Here is a 27,730-nt window from a genome sequence, read left to right as displayed (position 1 = left end):
ATCAATATGAAAGGTTACACTGGGATTGCACAGAAGCTTACTAGAGGCTTTTCTCTTTTGTTATACGTGGGAAGAACAAAAGTGTTCTTGATCAGCATTTCCACTAGAAGGCACTGCTTATGTTTATTTACTAAATAAACATGTGCCACATGTGCCAAGGAGGACTATCCAGCACTGAGGCCAAGTGACATGGGACAGTCCATATCTGTACCATTAAAATCTTGTATTTTACAAAGCAGGTGGCTGTAACCAAACTGCTTGCTGGGAATGGCCCTTGGCTCATCTGAACTCTCAAACTGTGCCTGGGAATTGTACAAGAGTGCTAGTCAGCTGGGCCAAAGCCATGTGAAATAGTGTTCTAACAATTAACAGCTTAAATAGCCACATTCCAATAACTGGGAACATTTCCAGACATTGTAGTCTACCAGCATGAATGTACCTAAACCAAAGTTTCACAATATACTAAAGCTGTATCACTGAGAGCACTAGTGGGGAAAAAAAAAACAAAAAAAACAACCACCTATGTTACTTCAAATTTGCTCACTGAATTTTTGGCAGAAATTATATCAGATTTTATATCTGCTCGTAACAACAGGCAACAAGCCAGATGAGAGTATTTAAGTAAAACAAATCTTTGACATAGATTCCATAGGCTTTCTTTCCTTTAACTGGAAGCAGAAAACAAACATTCTGTCACCTAGTGGTTCACATAGTAGTGCACCTGTAATAGTTTTAATCGTAGATTCTCTGCTACATAAGCAAAACAGTGGAACTGAAAAGACAAAGGCAGGTAAGACAGGAAAAGATTTCTGCCCCTATAAATATGAGGTTGCATGTTAAAAGATAAAGATCTTTCTGAATTTATCTTCGTTTTGAGGGAAGTGTTTAGAGTGGTGTAAAAATGTTGGATTCTGTTCCCTTTTAGAAAAATGCAGTTGTTTCAAGACAACATAGTGAGCATTTGCATATGATTTTCAGTTCAGTAGTATGCACTAATGGTTGTAGAATGTACTTCTAAAGTCAAACAAACATGTATTTTTATTTTAGGACTAAAAGCAGGAATATCTTAAAACAAAAGCCCACATTTGGTAAAAGAAGTCTAATGTGAACTTGAAGAGTGTTGAATAGAATTATAACATTGTATCCCAGTCCATCAGCCAATTGCACAAGCTGAATTAGTGTATGGAAACTTAGTGAAGACTTAATTTTTGTGTTATTAAGATAATTCATAAGAAGTGTCCAAAGATACTTTATAGACAGTCCTAATGTTTACAGATTGGTAATTTATGATAATAACTCTGTTACCCTTCTGCGTTGGTTACCTCAAAGGTTCTTGTGAGATCCGTTTCCTTAGCCTGGGCTGCTAACAAAGCCTGTTCTGCTCTGCACAGCTTCTGGGTAAGATCACTGGTATCATGTTCCAAGCGTTGTTTCACTGCCATTATCTGTAAGAGTATTGAAAATTTACTTTTTCCTTTAAAACTCCCATGCATAAAACTTTAAATTCTAATCCATTACAAAGAAAAATAAAACTACATTCCTTTGTTCCATCTTGGACCTAGGGTTGCTGCACTGTGGTTTAGAAAACAACTTCTTATTGCCTTTCTGCCTTTTTACCTCCAGAAAGATGGCATATCTCTAAAATAAATACAGATTTTCTGAGACAAATGAGTATATTCAATTAGCAGATACATCAGCACAATGTAGATGATAGGACTGTAGAGTATAAATGAGACTGGAGGCATAACAGCCTTTTTGCTAAGCTATGAAATCAGAAATTAAGCACCACAACTGCACTTCTCGCTCCATGGACAGTGTTTTAGAGAAACTGAACAGACATTCTCTCTTTCAAAATAGTCCTATAATGCTCCAGATTTAAAAGAAAGGAAATACGATTAGCAAGTCAAAACAAGAAAGCAAGAAAAACATATAGTCATATTTATAATATAATAATTCTGAGGTCATGGGATAATAAATTGGCTTTCTTGTAGAAAGGTACTTGTATGAAGTACCTATCTTTCAATACGAAACCAATTTCTTTAGTAGCATATGCTCAAGAAAAATGTATATTAAAAACCTACACTAAAACATTTCACAATGTATTCACTTCCAGAAATACTGTCCTAGTTCAGCCTCCCACCTAATGGGTCTTCTCAACACAACTTTCAGACTCGTGACTTTTTTTTTCTTACTAGTTCAGCTAGCTCTGCTGCTTTATAGCTGCTACCAGAAGCGTTCTGACCCCTAAATACATACGGTTTTTAGTCTTCCCTTCTTCTAGGCTTCTGCTGCATTGTAACTACCTTAAAATTGTGGCTCCATCATAACTAATATGACCTAATGGCTACTTGCTGCCAAAACTGGGGAAGATCTCCCTAACATTCAAAGCACCCCTCACACAAGCCCTGACAATAATCTGGATTTTTGGGGAGAGTCAGTTCAGTCATATTTATGGAAAACTCTTATGCCCGTGTACACATGGACTTTCTGTTTATTTTGCTTTTTCAGATCTACTATCAGTTTTCTGCAGGTTCAAATGTGTGCAGGTGCAGCTATAAAGGAAGTAACAGCAGCGCATGACCAAGAGTATATGAAATACAGCTGTAGTTCCAAGAATCAGCTGACTACCTGTAGATCAGCTTAGCTCTACCATCAGGCTGCACCTCTGCAGGTTTCCTGTACGAGGTGTCTCTTGTGAACAGCCATAGTTATTCTTGTCTCATTCAACAGACTTATTTTAGTGGCGCTGCTCTCCTTCCCTATGAAAAGTGGACTAATCCCAAACCTTTTGAATTCTGTAATTCACATTTAAATATGTAGCGTTGAAGTGAGAAATGGTAAATACAAAGCAGCTAATGCAAACTGCACAAAATATTAATGTAAATCCCCACATTGATTATTATTATTTACTTTGTGTAGTACCGTCAAGACTACTAAATTCTAGCAGTAGTAGAAGCTTTTAATATAAAAACCTACTTTGTCAAATTCTGCCTGCAAAGCATTGAAGTCATTTTTGGCTTGCTGTAGCTCCTGATTCAGTTTGTTTCTTACATCACTGTTCTGCTGATCCAGCTTTTGCAAGGAACGTTGCTGACAAGAGAGTTCCTAGAAGACAGTGGTAAAGTAGCAAAGAAATAAGTACATAAAACAGTTCCAGGAACAAAAATGGAGACCTGTAGCTATAACAAAAGAATACTGATTTGCAGATACTGCCAGCTCAGAAACACTCCTCTTACGCAATAAATAATTTAAATACAACTTTGGTGTGTGCTGCAAGTTTCATGTGGACGAACATGATTCTAATTCAGTTTGTGTCATCTACTGAAAAACTCCATGATAGCAAAAGTCATATCATGAAAAGGGGGGAAAAAATACCTAGATCTAGTAAAAGTAAATATTAACATTTGTTATCTTACAGACGTGTTTCAAATAAGATTCACTTTATGCTACAAGTGGACAAAATCAACTCTTCTTTATCATTACTTATATACCACACTGTAGGTGTGATATTTTTCCCCCCCGGGAAATTCATCCTTATTTATAAAATAATATCCAGCATGGGAACTAATCAACAAGAGACTAACAAAGGCAGTCTTTCATGAAAATGGCACAAAAAAGATTTTGTGAAACCTACAGAAGAACAATACATTTCATGTGGCTCTTACAACACAAGTAGGCATCAATTAAGAAAAACAATCATGATAGCAATTTTCATTTGGTCTGTTCTTATGCCTTTGGATATTACAGTTATAATTCTGTATAAATTGCAGCATCAATCTTCGCTAAACTTTGCTAAAAATATGCATTTGTTACACACTATTCTTCTGCATAGAACTGATACAGATAAACCTGTAATTATATTCCCACACAAGAAGGTGACAGAAGCACTGTGTAATTTGGAGGGAAAAGATGTGACAACAGCTCAATGTCACTTTAGTTAATGCTAGTGACTAACACTGAATAGAGTACATATTAGATGTAAAGAGCTCTTCTGCAAACCTCTGGCCAGAAGCACTTCTTGAGTGCATGCAAGGAGGCCCTTTGGACCCTAGTGAACTTATTAATGAAGAGATTAATTCAATGTCTTTACATCCCATACCAATACAATAATTATTTCTAAAGCTGAGGGACTGAAAAGACCTTGTCTTTTAAACCGTAAGACTACAAGAGAGAAACTGCAAAAAACCTTTTGTTAGACAAACACTCAAAACAACAAAAAAGTAGTTCCTTTACTTTTAGATGTCCAAAAGTTAGCTACATACTTCTAAGCTTACAGGGGAGGCTCTCTTCCATTCTCAGCAAAAATTCAGAGAAACTGTGAAGACAAACATCTAAATGGCAGGAATAACCTGCCTTCTGGAGGTGCCTCTGATAACACAAGGTAAAGCAGAGGCCTAAATGATTAGCTTAGGATTTAGATTAGGACATCTAAAATTCAAATGCCAGAAGAAAGGGAAGATATAAATTCCACCTTTTCAGTTTGGAAACTGGATGTAAGCTTTCAAATGAAAATGGACAGAAAACATTTGAAACTATGTACCAATGCAAGTGCAACTCTGAAACCAGGTTATGTTACCAGCTAAGAAAAAGGCTTTAGAAGCCCCAGGCATTTCCCATTATGGAAGTTAATTAAACACATATTGAAAACTCACCTGCCTTGTAGAAACTGAAATGGAATAAGAAACCTACAAGTGAGCTTTTACGGGACAGAATCTAGTAGGACCAGGATTTAGCTTTCACAGAATGAAAAAATCCCAACCAAGTAAAATATACAGAGGAGAATTTCCAATATTTTCTGTTCAACAATTATTCAAAGATCAATTCTTACGACTTCTTCTAGACAAGGTACTGTTTGTCTTTGAGATCCTAGGTTAGATTTTGTGAAACTGGTTTTTCACTCCAGCATCATTAGCAGTATTGTTCATCAGCTACTCCAGCAGAATTGCTACCAGTGATTTAGTCTTCCTAATGATACCTCTGAGAAAAACTTTCAGGACAAACATTTGACACAACAGCAGTTGTCCTCAGGACAGCTTCCTTCCCAGTCCCTAAAGAAAACTTAAAATACCTATCCAAAGTATCATTATCACTACGAAAACTGAGTCATCTTTTGGATTTTCCAGCACTGATTAAGTTTAGATCTCATCTGAATCAGTGTTCAACTAAACAAACATCAAAACAAACTTCACTAATTTTCCTGGGATACCGCTAGATTTTTTTCTCTCTGCACTAGCTGGCAAGAAGAGAAAGCTAAGGACAGATACACTAATCTCATGTCTTACCATATTCTGAGCACAAACCAAGGTTAGAAGACAGAAACAATCCTAAAGAAATTTGTTTGTTATGTGTGAGACACAGGAAAAGCTAACTAAGATTCCAAACAAACAAATAACTGGGTTATTACTTTGTTTGAAGTCACATATATAGCAAGTTTGTGGTCAGTGTAACCTAATCTCTTGCATATCTGCATTTCAACCAAACCTCTCAAACAGACTAATACTTAATAAACAGTAACAAATAATTCTGCATCTCTCTGGCAGTGTGATTGCAGTTAACTGGAAAAACACAAACACAAGCCATGTGTTTTCATCTCCTCAACAATCAAAAGTTAGAAAAGTTCTTCTTGTCTTACCTCTTGATATTCCTTTTCCTTTGCTTTTAATTTCTGTTCCAAGGACTGACGAGCACTCTCAGCATTTTGTCTTTGACAATTCAGTTCTTCTGACAATCTTTTCATCTTTTGCTCCATTGCTTGGACCTAAAATAATCAAGCCCAAGTGTATGGGAACTGCTGAATCACGGCCTGAACCTCTGATTGACCACCTGAGGCAAGCAATGAGTCAGCCATGGGAGAACAGGTGAAGGCAATTCACCTGTGCTACGGGAAGGGGTGGAGCCAGGCTCCACCTCTCCTAGACCCCATTTAAGTGCTGACTGCCACTGAGAAAGGATCTCTTTTCAGAGATCACTCCTCTTGGAGTCTTCTCAGTAAGCCCAGGACAAGGCTAAGCTTTCTGTCCATTCTTCTTTAGCGTGATAACCTGTTTAGCCTTTCTTGTGCATTTCTTAATTATAACATCTGTATATTCACTGATTACACACCAAGCATTAAAAGTACAAGTGAAGTTTTATTGTAGTTCACCTCCATTCAAATAAAAAGACTAATTTCACTTCATGCAATTGTTCTAGCATCCAAATAAACTCCAGTGTAACCCTGCATGGTATCAGAAATTCTTAGTAATCCAAGGTACTAAACACATACTTGCTTATGTTGGTGATAATATGTATGTATATGCATATTTCTTAAAAATGATATTATATATCAGTGGAAAAAAATAGGAGAGAATATATATCTTCTCACAATAACATCATCTTCAGAAAAAAACACAACTTTGTTATAAAGTTTGAGGATAAAGAGAGTAATTTATTAAAGATCATTCTATTTATAGCAGTCTTTTGCCCCAGAACTGTCTACAGTTTGCTTGACAGCCCACAGAAACATGCTGCATCTGACATTAAATCACAGATTCAAGTAATTATGACTTCTGCCCTATTTTCCTATTTGTCAAATGCTGCGAAAAGAGACTTCAGGAAGGTACTGCAACTCCAATAATCAGTAAGAAGAAAACTTCACACTGGTTAACTTCTACAGTTTGAAATCCAAGATTTTAAGAAGAAATATGCTCTATTTTGCATGATTATCTGCAAAACTCTGATTTGGCTTTTATGTATTTTATATTTAAATCAACTCAAAATTATTGACTAAATAAGTTCACCAAGTTGTTCTACGCTGTTGATTTTTTTTAAACTATGCTTAGTATGCCTATGAATGGAAATTGCTTAGAATTAGGTCATGAAATCACATTTTAAGATTACATATTTTCTCAACATCATCTTGCATGACATTTTAACCCATCTTTTGGTTCACACAAGTCATTTAAAATGCAAAGACTATGCCATCACAACACACCACAGTTCAGGCAGCACACACTGATTTTCAGCCAAAGCTGTGGACAGATCCTTTACGGTTAAAACTTGCCACCAGATGTCATTGTTGCTCTACACAATTTAATCTAAAAATATTTTTCAGAATTTCAGCCAAACTTGCCTGAAGGCTACAAGTAAAGAATGGAAAGTATTTCTTCAAGTAGAGTAAGAACCTTTCAGAAAATGGACATCAGCTTAAGAATAGCCAGTTATGTCTGCTTATGAGTACTTATAGGTAATAAGTAAACTAGCATTTTCTTGTCAAAACTGGATCCTCAGCAAAAGCTCAAGAAATTTGTCAGGGTGTCCTGATTTTTACCAAAACAGCTGAAAGCTGACATACATTAATACTGGGACTGAACTTTAAGGACACTCAGAAGATGTGTGATGAAGTATCTCACCTGTGCAGTAGCCTGATCAAATTGTGTCTTCATCTGAGTCAGTTTATCTCTGGTTTTGTTCAAGACTTTACTCTTCTCTGTTAATTCCAGCTTTGTTCTATCCAGCTGAAGTTCAATCTCTTGATGCTTATTCATATGGGATTTCTTCTCTTTTTCTAGAGCTTGCAGTTGTTGTTCTAGGTCTTTGACACTGGAATTTAGCTCTGAATTTTAAAAACAGTCAAGATTAAGGATGCTTCCTCTATGACTTCCAAGGGTCTATAAATTCTAAAATATTGAGAACATCTGAAACCAATCTAATGCCTGACGAAAACAGACACTGCAAAATGTTCAGCAAGCAGAACATGGGAATAGAATAGTTGACTAAATTGACAAGTTCCACTTTGTAACAAGAGGAGCAAAGAAAAAGTCAGGCCAAATGCTGCAAAGGCAAAAGATTATTTGTTCTCTTGCTATTGGTTTTTCCTTCTTTGTTTTTAAAAATACAGAAATGTATCTCTGGATAAATACTTTCAGTTCAATTCTGTTTATTTTTAAAGGAAAGGCACCCACTACAAACATTTGCTTGGGACAACTGCGAGCTTCTGATTCAAAGAGACTTTTTACTCCTGTAGTGTTCTTCACAGACAAATTTAGTTGTGTATTAAGAATGTTTAATCAGTGAATTTTTAAACACAGATACTGCTCAGCCATAAAAGTCAATAATCATACAAAATTAAGGAAACAATATGATCAAATTCAACAGTGAGTTGTAATTAAATCCTGAAATGTTTTAACTCTAAGAGAATTGTTCCAAAAACAACGGAATCATTAGAGAAGGCTATCCTTCTTTAATTTTTATGTGATGTCCCCTGCTCACCCAAAAATCTCCTTCCAACTCTTACAGCCCTTATGTAAAAGATACCACAGCTTATGGATAATCTCATCTGCCTGGTCTGGGTGAATACACACACAAGTAGCCAGCTGGGCTAGATGTCAAAAGAAACAACAGGTACCCTTCCCTCAGTAAGAGACCAATTCCAATAACTCCCTTCTATCCACATGGCATGAAATGGCATGAAACCATGAGCCTCGGAGTTTTAAATAAATATATCAGATACCTTGGTTCTGAGCTCTTAGCTGGATGATGAGCGAAGAGTTACCATCTTCAGAAAAGCTGTTGTCAAACTTGCTCTTCTCTGATATTGTACTCGAATTGGCTTCTTTTTCCCATGGAAAATAAGGTGTTGAAGAAGTTCTTTTTGCAGGCGTTCCTTGATTTCTAGATGGCGTTTTTTCTTGTTGCCATGAAAACACAGATGAAGAAGCCTGATGTCGAGCAATATCCCTGTGACTCAAAGAGCTTTGTTGAAGATAAGGCTGATTTATTTTCTATGACCAAGAACAAAAAAAAGGAGATCTAACATCATACAGCTGACATATAAAAAAATAATCCACTTATTAATAACCAAATAATGGGTTGTGATTATTTCACATTGTTGTGACAACACATCATCCATCAGTGCAAATTACTCATTGATATCACCACTTTTTATACTATGTAAATTCAATTACTGTAATTGAAGCATACCAGGTACTTATCAACACAGATCAGGATCTCCAAAACAAGGAGACCAATTAGGTCACTCTGAAAGTAATGCCTCCTATTTATCTCTACAGAAGCTACAGCAGTTAAAAGAGCACAATAACACTATTTAATAGAACAACTTCTCAGTTACAAAGCACGGTTTTTCAACATAGCCACCACAATAAGCCATATATTTTCACCTTTTAGAGACAATGGGAGACTGAATTTAGATGTCATCACAATGATTCAGCCAGTTCACTTCGGAGTGCCCTATGAATTCACTGGCATATGTTAGAATCATAGAATAACCCAAGTTGGAATGGACCCACAACAAATTAAATCCAACTCAGGGCTCCACACAGGACTGCCCAACATTCAAACCTCCTGTCTAAGAGCATTGTCCAAACACTTCTTGATTTCCAATCGCCTGGTGCTGTGATCACTTTGCTGGAGAGATACTATCTGTATCTGATTATCTTTATAGCACTATTCTTTTTATCAAGTGCTTTTAAGACTTGTTCTGACCTCAGTTTAAGGTTATGCTAGAGATTCACAGCTGCCACAAAGAACAACTTTAACACAGGAAGCTTTTTAAGCCTTTAGATTTACTATCTAGTAAAAACTATATATTTGCTTCATTTTTGAGGGCTTTTACATCTTAGTCATTTGCTGGCTTCAGAGATCCTCTAAGATACTTCCTCCTTTTCAGACATTAAAAACTGTACTGATTTTTGTTTGGTGGGTAAATTATTGCTCGTAACCTTTTCAAGACTATTTTATTATCCTATCACATTTAAGATGCCCAAACTGGCACAACTTTCACTTGTGCTTCATTGTCTATGCTTCACTGATTTTGAAGGATGTGCTCTCCTTTTTAACGTTCATTGTTTTGCTATTCAATTATGCTGGCTTTAGATTACTTTTACATGATAATAAGTAGCTTTTTTAAGAAATATATATTCTAATTATTTTTTAAGTGATGAAAAATACATTTCACTTGGTTTTCACTCAATTTTCCAAGTTTAATCAGTAGTAACTGTCTTAGATACCACACATGCCCTTTTCAAAACATACTTACCTTAGCCTGGATGGTTCTCAGTTCTAACTCTAGCTTCTTTCTTTCTTGTACTTCTTTCTTATATTTTTCTTCTAATTCTTCAAACTTAGCATCTACAAAGAAATGAAGAATACTTCTTTAAAACGTAACTTAATACACAGGTGTTACTAATGTCACTAATTTGAAGGTATAAGAAGATAAAGATGCTTTGATGTGGATACAGAGGTTTTGTTATAAGCGTTCAGATTATTATGTACAATAGTAGCCTAAGTCAAAAACAGTCTTATAAAGAACACAAATGACTGTTGACAATTTTAGTTGAAGCACATATACTAGGTGAAAGACAAGAAATTTGTTCTTTGAAACAGCTGACACTATGAAAAAACATTCAAAAAACCATTGCAGTTTGTTGATAAATACTCCCATTACTATTTCATGCCCATAAGGGTAGTGTTTAAAAGGTTTAGTATTTGCTGTAAGAGTTCAATCTGCACTAATAATTTTTAAAGTTGGAGTTTATGGTGTTAAGAACCAGGTACCCTCACCATAATATGGACCCTACATAATATGGACTAGGCAAGACAGGACACCTGTGCTGTTTAAAACAGCTCTCCCACCTTCTAAGAAAATTGGCAGTGCTATATGAAGAAAAAAATCATTTACCATTGTGACTTTGAACTGGTGTTAAAGGAGCAGTGAAACTTTTCTGTGGAGTACCACTGAATGACAAGTCTGCTGCAATCAGTGACTGCTGACTTCTCTCAAGCTCACATTTGTATCTGTTTAGGAAAGAAGCAGAAGGAGTAGTTACTAATAGAAAGTAGAAAACTAGAAGTCAGTTATCTATTTCTAAGAGCCTGAAACGCATAAAGAAATTATACTATTCAAGTACCAAATTTAAAAATCAATTCTGAACAAGAACTGATTTTTGTGAGCATGAAAAGTTGAAGCTGATTCCTGGAAACTTTATAACTAGTTTAGAAGTTATATAGTAATTGTTGTAATGGAATAGCAATCTCAGTCCTGCCTAGCAAGCACAGGTTGACAAGACAACAGCTTCAGGTTGCATCTATAACAGTAGTGGCTCCACAGCTTCCTAATCATTTTCTCCTACTGTTTTATAACAAAGAATTCTTCTCCCAGGAAGTTATCAGTTGCTATGAGGTGGCAAATAACATTACACAATCAGTCAGTATAAAACAGAACTAAATGCAAAATCAAAACTGACAGCCAGTTGAGCTGTACATAACACTTGTAGTACCACAGTAGACAACTATGTAAACCATAAAGGAAATTAAAGAACTCGATAAAGTCATCTCTTTACAGCTTTCAAAATGGATGAGATGTACCCTTAAGTTGTAACAGCAGCAGATTTGTTCTATATGTCATCAGTGTGGCCATACCAACCCTGCCAACCACACTGGATTCTTTTTCAAAGAATCTCAGCAATCCCTGGCATAAGGTTGGTGTTTCTACATATCATAAATTGTTGCCAAAATTTAGAATCTTCTTGTGAATGTAATTCACAACAGTGAAATACCTCAAGTTTCCCTTGTTTTCTCAGGATGGGGAAAGATGGGGAAAAATGAAAGGAAAAAAAAAAGGCAAAAGGAGAAACAGAAAGAAGCCTCCAACAACTCTCTCTTCATTTGCCTCTATAAGGACAGTAAGAAGTACACCTTCCAACAGTTGAGGGAAGTAAACATAACTCAGGCCACGATGACAAGCATTAAACAAAAGTTGGCATCACAGGCTTACCCCTCTGAGATGATAATTCTACATTACTATTATCAGCACAACACTTTCTTCTGTGCAGAGGATACTCAACTTCATTGACACACGTTTCAGAAATGCTTTTATTTAAGAACAGAGCATATCTCTAGTATGAGAAAAAGTTTAACAGATGATGATATTAACTTCACTGGGGGGAACAAGAGGTTAGAGAGCAGCCCCATGGAAAGGGATCTGGGGATTCTGAATGACAGTGAGTTGAACATGAGTCAGCAGTGAACTCTGGCAGCCAAAAGGGCCTATCATACACTAGGGTGCACCAGGCTCAATGCTGCCAGCCAGGTGAGGGAAAGGATTGTCTGCTTTGGTGAAGTCTTTCCTCAGATAGTGTGTGTAGTTCTGGGCACCACATTATATTTGTGTCCTTATAAAGACAAAGCTATCAAGCAAGCATCCAAAGGAAGGCTACAGAGATGGAGAAGGGCTTAGAGGGCAACGTGCATGATTTATTCAGTCCAGAGAAGAGCAGACCGAGAGGAGGCTTCAGACGGCTGACAGCTCCCTCACCAGGGAAGCACAGGAGCAGGTACTGATCTCTTCTCCCCAGTGACAGAAACAGGAGATAAGAAAATAGCCTGGTAGGGTCTGAAGAAAAGGTTTTTCTTCAGAGGTTGCCCAGAGCAGTAGTCACAGCCCCGAGACTGCTGGAGTTCAAGAAACATTTGGACAATGCTATCAGACACAGGATTTGCATTTTGAGTGGTCTTACATAAAGCAAGGATTTGGCATTAATCCTCATGGGACCCTACAGCTCAGGATGTTCTGTGTTTCTTTCTAGACAGCACAGTCACATAGCCTCTGTGCCATAAATATAATATTTACAAATTGAGGTGTTTTTCCATCAACTTCACTGTAACACAGAAGGCAAAGGACTAACAAAAACAATTATCTGGAACCACAACTACAGAAGAGTACCATTGGATAGGCACCTATCAGTACTAAGGCAGTGTTTTCCCTATAATAAAAAAAAGCATGTTTTCACAGAGCAGAGATGTCTAGCTCTCCAACAAACCTCTATTTCAGTAAATAGTGCAGCAGGAATCACTTTATTTCATTAAATAGATGTGGTTATTTGGTCACAGCACCTGCTTTTAGAAGTTTCTTCTTCCACTCCAAGAAGTGCTCATCCCTTCTTCTTCCTGCTGTCATAGTTTTAAGTAGACTTGATCTTCAGTAATCCATGCACTTCCCTTACAACTCCAAGCCCTTTGCAAAGCATACTTTTGCAAAGTAACTCAGCTGTACTAACTCATTATTTGCTAATGCAGAATGGATGTTTCCTTTCCTTATAAGACGTTGCAGAATCCCCCCCTTAATTAAGGGCAAACCATAAGCAATCACTGCTTCAAGCTGCAGACGGAACTACATAAGAGCTCACATATACATACGTAAAAACAGGATGAAGTTTTGAAATTTTGCTCACAAGATTTGAACATGTAAGATGAAGAGAAACTGAAAGACCATAAACGTCACGTGAAAATTGAAAAACAGGAGAAAATAACTGATTGTAAAGTGAGAACTTGCTTTGTTTCTCCTAACCTACCTTTTCAGTTCTTGTTCTAATCTTTCGATTTCCTTTTTGCTGGAACTCAGCTGCCCTGACAGAATGTTGACTTGAGATTCTTTTACTTGAAGATCATGTGAATTTTTCTGCTTTGCTTTGTCAAGACTATCACACAATTCCATCAAGCTCTGGTTCTCTCTCTTCAGACTTGCAGTTTCATTTTTTTCGTTTTCAACCTAGTTGGAATAAAGAATATTTCAAAAAGGCTTAATATCTAATCTTCATATCTTCACTTAAAATATCAATTACACAGATTTCATACTGTTTTTTTTTTTCTTCCCAATATTCCAAATTATAACAGCGTCAAAAACCTCAGACAGAAATACTTTCCAGACATCCTTGGGTTTAAACAAAAACACATCCTTGAAATTCAGCTCAGTCACATTAATACCCAATTTACTGAATAGACATAATCACATCAAAAACTCATTAGCTCTTAAACAGTGGTCTATACCAGTTTGCAGTCTTCAGTGATTGTCTTATTTCTCTTTCTATCCTCTAAGCCTTAGCAATCGGAATACTTTTACTACCTAAAGAAAAAACGTGTTATTATTATAAAGGGTTGCAGCTTTGTGTTGGAAATAGACCCTGGCAGATCTCCTTCTCCTCTCCTCTAGCCTGAGTCAAACTATAGCCACCTGCTGCTCAGCAGTAACTACTGGGAAGTAGGACACCAGAGCTCCTCTCACCTTTGCCTCCAGCTGAAAAGTACTAAGTATTTGCTGCTGCTTCTGACATTTAAAACACATCTATTTGAATCTTTTCAGTATTCCCCTTCCTCACCCCAAAATTTAGAGAACACATCAGCTGAGAACCTATCTGAAAACTCAGGAAGGAATAAATAACAATAACCCAGGAAAACTACTAAACCTGAGTTTTGCTAGAAAATTGTATCAGCCAAACAGGAATAATAGGCAAACTTCTGCAACTGTATCTAAGCTGTATTCAAATGTTGCAAGGCAGAATGCAGGTTAGGAGTTTCTAGCTTCTAGGCCAGAGGGCTGACAGCCTAAAGCCAGATGAGACAACATCCCATCCCTATAGCAATAAATAAATAAATAAATCCCAAAGTTCAGATATACAAACAGAAATCTGAGATGCATGTAAATTAAAGTAACAAATGAGACAAATAAGCATACAGAGGCAATATGAAACAGTAAGAGGTCCTCAGTCGTGCTGCTCTCGTGTAGGATGCCTAGATTTTTAACAGGCGTAATAATGTAATGTTTTCTTAAACATAAAGCCTGGAAGAAAGGCTCAAAGTAAGCACACATTTGGATGTGGATGACCATTTCAAACACTGATAAAAGACAAACACAATCAAAACTTGACAAAGAGAGGGATGTGATGAACAGCTATGAGAAAGCAATGAAGATAAGCAGTTTATATTTCCATGGTACCTTCCCAGTCAGTCAGCATGAAAAACAGAAAAACCATTCATCTTCTAACAACACTCGGATGACAAAGCTTCACACAATCACATCAGGCTTACAGAACAGCATTTTAGGGAAGTTACCACAGTACCCACATTACCTTCTGTTTCTGCTTTTGCAAAGCTGCCTCCAGAGACTCTAACTGGAACTGTCTTTGCTGACGCTCTTTTTTCAGCTTGTCTACCTGACTCTCCAGCTCGTGGATCTTCTGAAGGACCCGTGGGGACAGGCCCTCTTTCCACTCCTCCACAACCCAGCTCATACTGAGCAGGCTTTTCCCTTTACAAAACAGGTGTAACAGCGCCTGGAAAACAAAGGCAACTACAATTAGACTTCTAGAGGATTATTTGACTCTGTCACGTTTACTTTTTCAGTACACCTACTTTTTAACGTAGCAGTGGTTATAGTGAAGTATTTTACAACCTTGCAAGCTTCCCGAGCTAGCTGCTAGCTTCTAACATTAGGTCCTATTGTAACACATTTCTACCCAGTTAAGAGAAGGTTTAAAAACGCGCCGCTCAATCGCGCTGTACTTCTGCAGTGCTGCTCCTCAGAGCCCCGTGCAAAGCAACGGTACAATTTCAGGCTGCAGCAACGCTTCGCCCCTGCACGCGCCTTACAGACCGATAGCGCAGAGCTCAGCGCTCAAGTCGCTCCTTGCTGACAGACACAAGGACACGCAGCTCAGTCTGACCCACCCTCCGGCCCCAACCCCTCACCGCCAGCAGACCCCGCAAGGAGCCGCAGCTGCCGGTCCCGCCGCTCACCGCCGTTATTCGAAGCAGCCGCTGCACCGGCGGCCGTTGTGCACGCCCAGGCGGCGGCTCAGCCGGAGCGCGCTGATTGGCCGCTGCCTCACGCCGGGACCGCCCCGCCAGCAATGAGCGCGCGGCGCCGGGCGGGCGGCTGCGGAGATTGGTTGCTTTGGCTGCGTTCAAACCGCATCGGGGGTTGTGCGCCGCCGGGAGAGCGGCGGTTGGCGCTGGGAGGGGACAAGGGGTGGAAAGCTTGTTGTCCAAAAGCATCTTTTCGGAAGAAAAACACTCATCATGCTTACATGTATTGTTTTTCATTCAACAGGGGAGGCTTCACTGAAACTACTTTGACTTCTAAGGATCAGTGGTGTATTTTTAAGAATGGGTGCAAAAGAGTAAAGGCAGCCTTCAGGGTTCTTACAAAACACAAAAAACAGATGTGTCGATGCATGCAGAGCTTTTAAGTTGAAGTTTGATGAATTTCTGAATATCTGAAGCTAAATTAAGAAGCCTGACTGCTGCTATAAACTTAAAGATGAGAGTTGTTCTGAAGCATATTTCTAAGAAGGGTCCGAATTGTTCTGTTGATAATGAATTAGAAAATGAGTTCTTCTATACCTCACAATTACAGAAATTAATTAATTATCATGAAAGTTTAAAGGACTCACGGAGAGTACAGAAACTTGCCTTTCTTTTGTATATCAACCTTATTTTGCACAATAGGCTCGTGAGTAGTGTGTATATTAATAACCACAAAGATACAAAAATACTAGGAAATGTAATATTAAAGTATTCAGATACCAAGACTAAGCCAAGTACTATGAACAAATAATAGCAAGTTATGAAGGGTGTTAACAGCAACCATTAGCTCACTTATTACTTTTAATTATGTTTACTACTCTCCATTAGCTGGAATTCTTGAAGTCTTTCTAAAGGTCTTTCTAATTCCCTAATTTTGAGGAGGGAGAGAACTACCTCAGCCTTGTGAAGTGGCTTTTCCTTATTCTTGAAATTGCAGTAACATCTTACCAAATGTTAGAAATCACCATTTACCTTTTGTTGCATGCATTCCTTCCTATAATTTTGGTAAAATTCCAAAATAGTATGTAGAATACAAAAACCACTAAAGGTTAGACTTATATTACTATAGCTTATGTCAGAGCGCATGAAGGAGCAAAAATGGAAAAGAATGATCTTCTGATGGGAAAATCCCAGCCTACTTGGGAGGCTACACTACAAGGAGCAGAAACCAGGTAGAGCTTTTCCCTCACCTTGCCAGATGTGGAACCTGTCAGGTAAAGTCTATTTCATGTGTGTATACATACATATGTATACGTGTGTGTTTATGTATACACACACATCAAAGAGCACCTGAAGAGCTGGAGCATTCTCCTCCGCACAGGCAGAGAAATGGGCCGGGCCCTCAGTATTTGACGTGGTTGTAGTCTTCCAGCTCTCCTATCAGGCACAGGGGAGGCAAAAGCTCTGCCAGGTTGGAGGGGAAAGAGAAGAAAGCTGTATCGCTTCCTTCAGCCTCACCCAAGCCCCACCCTGCATGAAGAGATGATGCCTCTTGCCTCCGGAAAATGCAATTCTCTTTCTCTGCCAGTGTGAGTAGGTAACTAAGAAGTTAGCAGTTTAGGTGTTAGCATGGGAGTTACAAAGTTAGATCTGCATTAATACAGCCCGGTGAGCTACTGCTGTGAAATGCAGTGCTTGATTGTTCATATACCCTTAGTTTGACATTATCCTTCTTCATTTGATTATGTTTCTCCACAAAACCCACACCCTGTTCAGTGATCACAGTGAATGTAAAGGCACCGTTACGATGCATAGCCTCACACATTACATTTTTAAGTATCTAGTCTTAAGCTCTTAAAAAAGATTGAATTGAACTGTCCTGCACTTTTTTTTTTTTTTTTTTTTTTTTTGTTAGTTAGTTAATTAAGAAAATCAGAGATAACAGCATGTCACAAATGATAAACCATAACTTTGTTCACAGAGGATACAGGGCATTTCTGTTGTGAGAACTACAGTACTTATCTACTAAGAGGAAAACCATTACTGAAGTGCTCATATTGACACCAGTCCTAGGGTCAACAGGATGAGCATATTAGCAGATAAAACACCCACAGCTGCCCTATTGTTTGGTGATCACATCACCTACTGAGCACCTGGTAGGTTTCCTAGTACCAAAAAGGTGTCTGAGGTTAGCTGGCTTGTCTGAGGTGACACAGTGAATCACATGCAGGTGCTGGACAGGAACCCATGGGTGTGGCTCTGTGGAAGTTTAAAACACCTCAAGGCAATGTTGCCACACTCATGTGTTCCCTCCTGTTCCCCACCTGCACACTGCCACCTTCTCCCTTATGCCAGCCTTGGTGCTCAGCTCAACTGCCAGGCAAGGTGCTTAAACTGGCAAAGAGTGCAATGCTAGCCAAAGATTTTCCAGTAGCATCAGCCTTGTATGCAGCTTGGGCTTCCAAACTGTTGCAGTATGGGGTCAGGCAAGCACATGACACAGCTCAACTCAGTAGAAATATTCAGGCTTGAGCAGGAAGAACTAAATCTCAGACAGTGGTGACACCAGCTTAAATCAGACAAAATATTATGCGTCAAGACACTGCCTTCCCATGCTCTAATGCCTAACTCTTGTCTATCATAAGTGACAGTTAGAATTTTTTCCATAGTAAATGCATTTGTAAACTTTAACCTTTGAATTTAAAGCTACTGAGCTGTTATAAGGAAAAAAAATAATTAATGCAAACAACAGTAAAACTGTTTAAAAATATAAAGAATTAAAAATAAGGATTCATTGTTTAATGCTTGTTAGTATATTGGAAGGGCAGAGGAACAGAAGAATGCAAGCAAAAAGTGTTTATTATTTAAGTGTGCAGCTGCTGTCTTGACCTGAAGAACAGCCATAGCAAATAGTAGTGAAAAGATATTTATGCCTCTCCCTGTTCTAAAACCATTCTGTGCAAGAGATGGTGAATGCAGCCATTAGCGTAACATTTACAGAACTAATGTGCACATATGTAAAGAAAACGATAAATAATTGCAGCAATTACATTATGATATGACACATCATATCTATATTGTCTGGGCCTTCTAATTACCAGCCGTAAATAAAATTGGAATTCTTTTCTTCTTAATGGCGAATCCCCTCTTTTTACAGTTCTGCTGCCTGCTGGAAACAGCCATAACAAGCACATTTTTCACTCTCCAGGTACTTATACTAAAAATAAATTCATTGTACTATCAAATGGTGCAATATCTTACAGACAAGGAGTAATCAGGTTTCAGCAGGCATTTGGTAAGATAGGAGCCTATTTCCTTTATGGCCTACTCTTCCTTGACTTTCATGGATCCATAGGTTGCATGTTCTTTTGCCACCATTTTTATTAGGATTAATGGTACGTCTACTCAAAGTATCATCCTGCTCAAGTGAGAGAAAAGCAGTTATGAAAAAAGTGCACTGTGTAGAAACTAAAAGCCATCTGCCTTTTACAGCCATCTCTGCCTTCCATCTTTATCCCTGACTTTTTAAAGTGAGTCATTTAGAAAGTGCCTGCTGGCAATTATGTTACCTCTTTGGCTCTCTAGAAAAGCTTTATCTTTTGTTAATCTTCAGTAATTTCCTCACTTTGTCATCTTTAACTCTTTTACTTATTACTAATTTCTGTTTTTCTTAAAGACTTTTATCTGTATGATTGCCTTCAGAAGTGTGAGTTTTACTTCTTCACTGACTTCTCTGTTCTTCCAAATTCTTGAGCATTTGTCTTACCTGTCCTTGCTGGATCTACAATTGAATATCCCATTCCCATGAAGTATCTAAACTAAAAACCTTCACTTTGTTTCCCTTTTGATTTATATATTTTTAAATAAAAAATGCTATATAGAGACTTTGTATCTAACAGTTTTATATTACTGTTACATAGTTATTATCTGAAAATCTGTACTTGTTTCCTATTTTGTACATATACTGCTGAAACCTTTTATCAGTTGGTAATTAACAATGTCACCCTATGTATGTTGACAAACTAATCAAAGCACTCCTTAGCCTTTGCTTATTAAGATTCTCTCTCTAAAATCTTCCACTTAACATTCCTTTTAACATTCCTGTTAAAAGGCTGACTAGATAAGGCAAAAGTACATCTCAATCTTACACACATCTTAATCATCTCAACATTACTTCTACCATATTTACAGGCAAATCCTAGGGTAACTGAAATCTCATTCAACTAATTGCAGTGGGAAACACATCTCAAACATTGCAGTTTATGAGCCATGAAATGATCCAGTAGAATTTTATTTATTCTATGCAAGGAGAAGATGACTGCATTCTACATTTTAATGACTTTGGTTACCATTTGATCTCCTTACCTTCCTCCCATTCCAACAGTCATGTTGATATTTCTTACACCATTTTTGTATTAATACTTTCCAGGGAAATGTTTGCGTGTGTTTTAAAACCTTCTAAGGTGCATGAAATGGTAGCATACAAAATAATATTTATGCACTCTCAACATTCCAAAATTATTAACCACAAAACTTGTTCTGAGTGAATTTGGACTCAAAGTAAAATGAGAATCAGGACTCTGTTAGAAACAATATAGAGATTTCAAAAAGGTGAGGTCTATATGGCTGAAACACTGGTCTTTTGCAGTGCCCTTCAAGGCTGATTTTAGAAAGTCTTTAAGTTTTACAGAACTCTCCTATTCAAACATACTCTTGCACCCAAACATCAACAGCTCAATTCAAGTTACACAAGTTTATGACAGCCCCCAATACAGACATCAGATTATGACATAAACCCTTTGCTTTCTCAAGAAACAATTTATCTTGCAGTGGCATTTAGATGTTTTCAAACCTGGGTGCTCACAATCTGACATCTAAATCAATGCCGACATGCATAATAAAGATTATGACTATCAGAAGTGAGCAGCAACTAAAATATCTACAAATCAGTTGTGTGCTGCTAGGTGTGCTGCTAAATCCCATGGATTTATGGAGAAACTGAATTGCAAGGTATGCTTGTGCTAAGCTGCATTGACAAATTGGGTCCTAAAGCTACAAGCTGATAATTTTTGATTGTTGAGTTGCTTTCATTTATACCTGCTATGTATAAATACTGTGCTGCTATTCAGCCAGGTGTTATACACATAGAGTATGTTACATAATGGGGCAGAAATTTATGCATTTAGGTTTATCATCATAATGCTAGATTAGTTAACTTCTATTAAAAGCTAGTGAATTTCCCCAGGAGACTGCTGTGTCTCAGAAATCTGAAGATCTTATGACTATTGTAGATGATACTTTCAAAAGTAACCAAACTGTTAATCTATGAAAATGGAAAAACATTCTGTCCTGAACATAGCACTATTTTAACTTGAACAGCAGTTATAGATGCACAGAGAGGTATATCGCTCATGTTGGTTCCATTGACAGTGCTTACAACCATGAAATCTAAAGTTCATTATTTTACTCACAAATGCTGAAATGTTTTTCATTTTGCAACTCTTACTGGAGAGCTAAAAAGAGGCACAGGTACTCAGTAAGTCCTCAGGCGGACTATAAGCAAACTAGAATATTCAACAAGCATAGTTTATTTGCACAGATAATCAACCAAGGCTTTTTCTGGTCTACAAAACTGGGTGCTGGCTTGCCTGTGATAAGCTGTAGAGTACTATAACATGTTAGCTCATGCTTGGTGGCAACAGGTTTGTTTTCCAAGATTGTGTAATCCAAATTCCTTTTCTAAGAGATGACTTTGAGAAGCACCATTAATTGGAATAATTAATGAGCAGAGAATACTAGAGAACTAAACTTTTTTTTTGCTTGTGGTAAGCTTCAAAGATTGAAAGTATCAATTTAACAAGAATGAATTTGATTTTAGGAAAAGGAATTTATATTAGTGCACTAAGTTTCTGCTTACATTACAATCAGGTCAGTGTACCCAGCTGTAGCACATGACAGAGATTTTAGGAACACAGTTAGGGTCACATTTACAATACAAATCGGGAATGTGTTGCAACTGCATTCTTTGATTGTAATGTAGATGATGGTAAGGCTAATTAAACATCATCTACCGTTCACAGGAGAAACCACCAGCTGTTGCTTAAGCACAGCTTAAAAACATTTTTATACAAAACAGGTTATGACATGGTTTCACCAACCAACAAGGACTGAGATTTTTCCATGTTATAACAAGACTCAGGAATTGCTTGAGCCTCGGTTTAAATACATTCAAAATATGTTTAATACAGGTCTTGCTCTCAAGGTGCTAAGATATCCAAAAATTAATTGCACATGACTCTTCAGATAACACTGACATAAACATTTACTGAATTTTGATCCAGATAAAATCAATTTTCCTCTGCTGATAGTTAAATGTTTGGTTAAGCTGAACAGTGTTGGGTTTTGAGACAACATTCAAGCCCCTCACATCCATTATTTGGACTTATTTTTTTCTTTTAAATAACACATATGTCCTATGCACTGCTTTCATCTGCAAATCAAAATACACCTTCTTGAGATTGCTATCATTATGTCAATTTTCAGAGAAGAAAAGTAAGGTACAGGGATGTGCTGTTACATGCCCCAGATCACACAGAAGTCTAGTAGCTAGGGCATAGTCCTCTGTCAGTAATTTTTCCCATCTACTCTACTGTTCCATGGAACATCTTAGTATAATAACCTTGATGAAGTTGTAGAAGAAACTGATAGTAAAGATATATCAGATATACCTGATATACCAGAGCTGAGATAATATTTTGGAGGTAAATTCCATAAATTATTATGCTGAGTCAATAAAGTCTCTAAATATTATTTAGAATTGTCACCTTTTCAGCCAAAACAATACAATGCTGTAGCATGATTCTCAGTGGCACAGAAAGATAATATACAGCCCAGCCTGTATGTGACTGATAGAAGATTAACCTGTCAGTTTTCTGGGCAAATTTGAACCAGCATAGAGGTTTAGAACCAAATAAATGATTTGTATCAATTTGATATGAAACTTTTGAACACCTTCCACTAAGTAGTAAGAACTCTGCTTTAATCCCAGAGTCATGTACTCCTAGCAGCTCTTGGGGTAACAAAACTGTACGTAAAGATTCAACAGCCTTAGAAAGGGATAGTAGCACTAACAACACAGAACTGCTTATGGAAGACTCCTTGCAATAACTGGCTATAATCTCACTGAAGCTATGTGCTTCTAAAGTGTCTCCAGCTACAGTCACTGAGAGTACAATATAGACATTGCATTAAGTAATCTCATGAAAAAAGTAGTGGTCTTCACAATTCCCAGTCTCAGAATCTTCTCTTGTTTGGATAACTTTGAAACACATTTAGTTTTGCAGAGTTTGTTGAGTATCATAGAATCATAGAATCACCAAGGTTGGAAAAGACCTAAAAGATCATCCAGTCCAACCGTTCACCTATCACCAATAGCTCCCACTAAACCATGTCCCTCAACACAACATCCAGCCTTTCCTTGAACACCCCCAGGCTCAGTGACTCCACCACCTCCCTGGGCAGTCCATTCCAGTGCCTGACCACCCTTTCTGAAAAGTAATACTTCCTGATGTCCAGCCTGAATCTTCCCTGCTGTAGCTTGAAGCCATTCCCTCTGGTCCTATCACTAATGACACGAGTAGCAGCTCTTGCTGACAAATAGTCCAACTACATTTATGCTGTCTGTTTTTATTTCTTCTAGGGAATTGTGCTGCAGCTGGGCAATACATAAAACCTCCCTTTCAGAATTTGTGAGCAATTTGCAACTTCATTTGCAATTGAGGTCACTGAATAAGTTTTCTTCAAATGCAACCTGTGAAAGTAAAAGTGGCCAGCTGCTAAACCTAAAAATGGCCAGCTGCTAAAGCTCACATTGAGGCACAGCTGCAAAAGTCAATCCTTACCATCTTAAAAACAAAGAATTTACACCTCTCACTGTGCAGAGAACACGACAGGAATCTAACAAGTTCAGTTTGAGTTCTAATGCATGCTGCTCTCTCATGCAACTTTCCACTTGGGAGGGGGAAGCTGTTTACTGGCATGAAGTTGAACTGTGTAACTTCAGAGCACAGCAGCCCTGAGCTCCATTTTATCATCTGACATCTGATGATGCTTCCAGGTTGCCACTGAAAGCTCTGTATCTATATGCGGTCTAATCTAATTCAAGTAACAATCTTAAATGGTGTCACTTCTTAATGCCTCAGTGTAGCCCTATGTAAAATGGGGATCATTACTTTCTTCATTAAGGTCTGGCACTTATAAAACATTTGAAAGTCTTAGATGAAAAGGACTTTCCTTGCAAAATGTAATTATATTATGGCAGAGGTAAAGCATAGGCCCATGTTTCAGTATACAGTATTTAAACACAATTACTTACCTATGAAAATCAAGAATCCGTGCTATTTCGCCCTCTCTCAGCTCTTGATCTGCTTATCATTATTAATCCAATTAATACTGACTCCTTTGAATCTACTCATGTACTCCTTCAGTAAAGCTGTAGAAGCAGCAAAAATACTCAACAACTCATAGTTTCAGCCCTCAGTTTGTACTATTTTTCATAGTTTTCCAGTCTGTACAAGTCCTGTTGTCACAGTTTTAGAGGGATATGTCAAGTGTAAACTTGACATTTACACAGGTGTCCCACTTGTATTTGGATACGCTTTTTGGAATGTGGGTAACATTAAAAAAATGTAATACAATGCAAAAGGAATTGCAAATTGACCATCAGCTATGACAAGCAAGGGAGGTCACATGTAATTTCTAATACACCAGTCTTAAGTGTTCTGGGCTGGTGTGATCTGCCCAGGGCAGTGATGGTGCTCCTTGCTTCCTACAACCTGCTGCACTCTGTCCCTTCTCATTGCAGCAGTTACGGGAAGGGCTTTCCTACACCTGCCGAGCATCCTGGATGCTTCATGCAGTTTCAAAACAGCTTTGTACACTGCTTGTTCTCCAGCAGTGTGCAATGCCACAAGAGTGGAACGGCCCCAGCGCTGTTTCTCGCTCTGCGCTGTTGGGTGAGGAATAGCCCCCCCTGTGGAAGGCAAAAGTCACGCAGTGAGCAAGAGGCTGAAAGTGCTACAATGGAGAAAGGACTGGTGGCCAGCAGGGACAGGGAGGTGATTGTCCTCCTCTACTCTGCTCTTGTGAAGCGCCATCTGGAGTACTGCATCCACGTCTGGAGCCCCCAGTACAAGAAAGACAGGGAGTTGTTGGAGAGGGCCCAGAGGAGGGCCACGAAGATGATGGGGGACTGGAGCACCTCCCCTATGAGGACAGGCTGAGGGAGCTGGGCTTGTTCAGTCTGGAGAAAAGAAGGCTGCGGGGTGACCTCATTGCAGCCTTTCAGTACCTAAAGGGAGCCTACAAACAGAAAGGGAATCAACTCTTTGAAAGGGTAGGTAACTGCAGGACAAGGGGAAATGGTTTTAAGTTGAGGGAGGGAAGATTTAGGTTGGATGTCAGCAGGAAGTTCAGACATTGGTGAGGTGCTGTCACAGGCCACCCAGAGAGGTTGTGGATGCCCTGTCCCTGGAGGTGTTCAAGGCCAGATTGGATGGGGCCCTGGGCAGCCTGCTCTAGTATTGAATGTGGAGGTTGGTGGCCCTGCATGTGGCAAGGGGGCTGGAGATTCATGATCCTTGAGGTCCCTTCGAATCCTGGCCATTCTGTGAAAAATAAAAAATAAAAAAAACTGCTGTGACTGAATGTGTGTGTGTGGGGAGCAGGGGGTGGCAAGAGGTGATGTTATTAAAGCCAGACCATGAGGTATTAACAGGGAGTTATGAGAGGAAGGCAGAGGGGAGCTCAGGAGCTCCCTCGTCCACTCCCGCCCGGCCTCCTTCGGCCCATCGTCCCTCCGAAGGTGCTCGCCTCGTGCCTCGCCGTGTCCTCACCCCTTCCTCGGCCTCGGCCTCAGCCTCGCCCCGCTGGGGCCCCGCCGCCGCCGCGGGCCGAGACACGTGCGCGGAGGCCGCGGCCGGGCCGTCCCCTCTCCGCCACGCGCGGCGGGAGGCGGGAAAGGGGCGGGAAGGCGCGGCGGCTCTGCCCCAAACTTGGCAGAGCTGCCCTCCTTGCGAGGGCTGTTGCGGGCGGCCGCCCCCATTGGCAGCGGCCTGCGCCCTCCTCTTCCTCCCTCCTCTTCCCTTCTCCTCCTCTGGGTGGGTTTCAGCCCTCCTCTTTCGTTAGGGCGGGGGAAAATTTTATTTTTTTAAAGATTTAAAAGGAAAAAAAAAAGAAAAAGAAAAAAAAGAAATCCCAAGTCGCGTCCCGACGTCTCCGGGCCCCGCGGCCGCAGCGGCCGCCCCACATTCCTGGCATTCCTGGGCCGTGACTCCCCGCGCCGCCCCAGCCCGGCCCCGGCCCCGCCGCCTCCGGCTCGCTCGCTCGCTCGCCCCCGCGGGACGGCAGTCCCCTCCCTCCCGCCCGGCCTCCTCCTGCCCGCAGCCCGCGGGCGACGACAGCAGCTCCGGGCGTCCCGGCTCCCCGCGCTGCCGCCGGCGGCCCCAGCTGCGCCCGCCCCGCCGAAGTTCCTCGCCGTGGCCGGGCCGGGGCGGCGGGAGCGGGTCTCCCCGCAGGGAGGAAGGCGGCCGCCTTCCGGGCCGGGAGAGCCGCCTCCCGCGGGAGCGCACGAAGCCGGAGCCGCCGCCCAGCAGGTAAGGAGCCGCCGCCGAGTTGGCCGCGCTTGGGTCCCGCCGCCTTCCGAGCCGTCCCGGGAGCACGTTCCGCTCCGTGCTGCGGGAGGCGCTTCCGCGGGGTTCGTCGCTAGCCGCGCGCTGCTCTTGCAGCTCGTCGCCGTTCGTAACCGACTAAAATAGCTCAGCTCGGGCCGGGAGCGCCGGTCGGCCAGCTGCCATGAGCCGGCTCGGACAGCCCGGCCGGCCGCGGGGTGCGATCTGCGGGACGCGCGGCGCTGGTGGGTGCTCGCAGATCGCCGGGGTCTGTCGCCGTGCCCGCGCCTCTCCCCGCCCCGGTACCTTCGCCTTTGTTGCTGCTGCACCGCGGTGTGCCCGGGCGGGGGGCAGTGACACAGCGGCGGTGCACGGGAGGGTTCCGGGCTCGCGTGTTTGGGACGGGCTTACATAATGTACGAGTGGCGTGTGGACGGACCCTGTGCTGGCGTCTTCCTATCGACGAGGCTTTATCTGCGATTTGCATCACGTTACCACACGGTTCTATCGTGAGCATCTCTTCGGCTGTTTGTAACTTTACCGAGGTGGAAGCAAACAGAGGTCGGTAGAGGCTCTGATTCAACGCGCCAACGCGCTGCTTCCCAGAAAGTTTTCTGGGATTTCTGGCTGGTTGCCTGAAACCATGGCTGAAAGAAATAGTTCTGCGAGAAGCTGCTGCTTTCTTTTCCTTCGAGTTCTTAACTACTGCTGGCTCCGGCTATTCCAGAAACACTGTTACATGCTGAAAGTTCCTCGGAGCTGGGGAAATCTGCCAGTGAAATGGCAGATGGCTCCCCCTACCCCTGAGTGCCACCTGCAGCTTCTCCATCGCGGGGAAGGCGCTTTGGGGACCACTTGTCAGGCTATGAAGTTCAGTCCGCAGGGATCACACAGCTTGCACCCTCCGGAAGGTCAGTCACCGGCAAGCAGCGCTCTTTATATGGTGTAACATTCTGCATGTTGGTATCAGAGCAATGCGAATAAGCTGTAGGCCCTGCTCTGTTCCTGACAGCACTTCTCTGAACTTTTTGTGTGAGGCTGTGCCAGAGCTGCTCGCAGGCAGAGGGCACTTGTGTGTATGCAATGGGTGGCAGTAGGAACATTGAGAGTGCTGCCTGCTTGGCCCCATCAGCCGGAAAGTGCTTCCCAGGCCTGTGGCCATCTGTTCCTCTGTGGCACCTGTGTGCGCTGGGCTTGAGGGCATGGCTGTTTGGCCTGAGGGTGTCATGGTGCAGGCTGGGACCGCAGGGCTACTCTCTAAGCTGCTCTGTCTACGTTAGTGAATGGTTTTAAGCGGGTCTGATAACCATTTCGGTGATAGCAAAAGAAATAGTTTTGGAGCAGAGTTAATTAGCAATTCATGTTGATTGCCTTGACTGCTCTCCTGGCCATCCTTGTCCAGACTGTCAGTTACTTAGCACAGTGTAACAGTGGATTGGCTTCCTGTCAAGTGGATCTGCTCCCATGCACTTAGCAGATTGCTTTGG

At 40.5% G+C, this 27,730-nt stretch overlaps 2 protein-coding genes across 5 annotated transcripts in view; one reads left to right on the top strand and one right to left on the bottom strand.

Annotated features, from left to right (window-relative positions):
• CENPF (centromere protein F) overlaps nt 1–15,666 on the bottom strand; it is a 36,768-nt gene extending 21,102 nt beyond the window's left edge. Inside the window, exons 1-10 of one of the 4 annotated variants that reach the window (XM_048936374.1) lie at nt 15,568–15,666; nt 14,901–15,104; nt 13,347–13,543; nt 10,676–10,791; nt 10,034–10,125; nt 8,489–8,759; nt 7,389–7,591; nt 5,633–5,758; nt 2,977–3,105; nt 1,323–1,445 (exon numbers count right to left, since the gene is read on the bottom strand). In XM_048936374.1, coding sequence (XP_048792331.1) covers nt 1,323–1,445; nt 2,977–3,105; nt 5,633–5,758; nt 7,389–7,591; nt 8,489–8,759; nt 10,034–10,125; nt 10,676–10,791; nt 13,347–13,543; nt 14,901–15,062 — 1,419 coding nt within the window. In that variant the 5' untranslated portion in view covers nt 15,063–15,104; nt 15,568–15,666. Of the gene's footprint in view, nt 1–1,322; nt 1,446–2,976; nt 3,106–5,632; nt 5,759–7,388; nt 7,592–8,488; nt 8,760–10,033; nt 10,126–10,675; nt 10,792–13,346; nt 13,544–14,900; nt 15,105–15,183; nt 15,499–15,519 lie in introns of those variants that run through there. The other 3 variants (XM_048936375.1, XM_048936373.1, XM_048936372.1) reach the window with 3 other exon arrangements.
• A 10,352-nt stretch (nt 15,667–26,018) lies between these two features.
• Nucleotides 26,019–27,730, top strand: part of PTPN14 (protein tyrosine phosphatase non-receptor type 14) — a 103,141-nt gene continuing 101,429 nt past the window's right edge. The window contains exon 1 of the mRNA XM_048936055.1: nt 26,019–26,228. The gene's annotated coding sequence lies outside the window, so the exon portion shown is untranslated. The remainder of the gene's footprint in view (nt 26,229–27,730) is intronic.

This window comes from Lagopus muta, chromosome 2 (assembly GCF_023343835.1).
Source record: "Lagopus muta isolate bLagMut1 chromosome 2, bLagMut1 primary, whole genome shotgun sequence".
Lineage (NCBI taxonomy): Eukaryota > Metazoa > Chordata > Aves > Galliformes > Phasianidae > Lagopus > Lagopus muta.
Note: the sequence above shows the minus strand (reverse complement) of the source record. Positions and strands in the feature narration are given on the sequence as shown.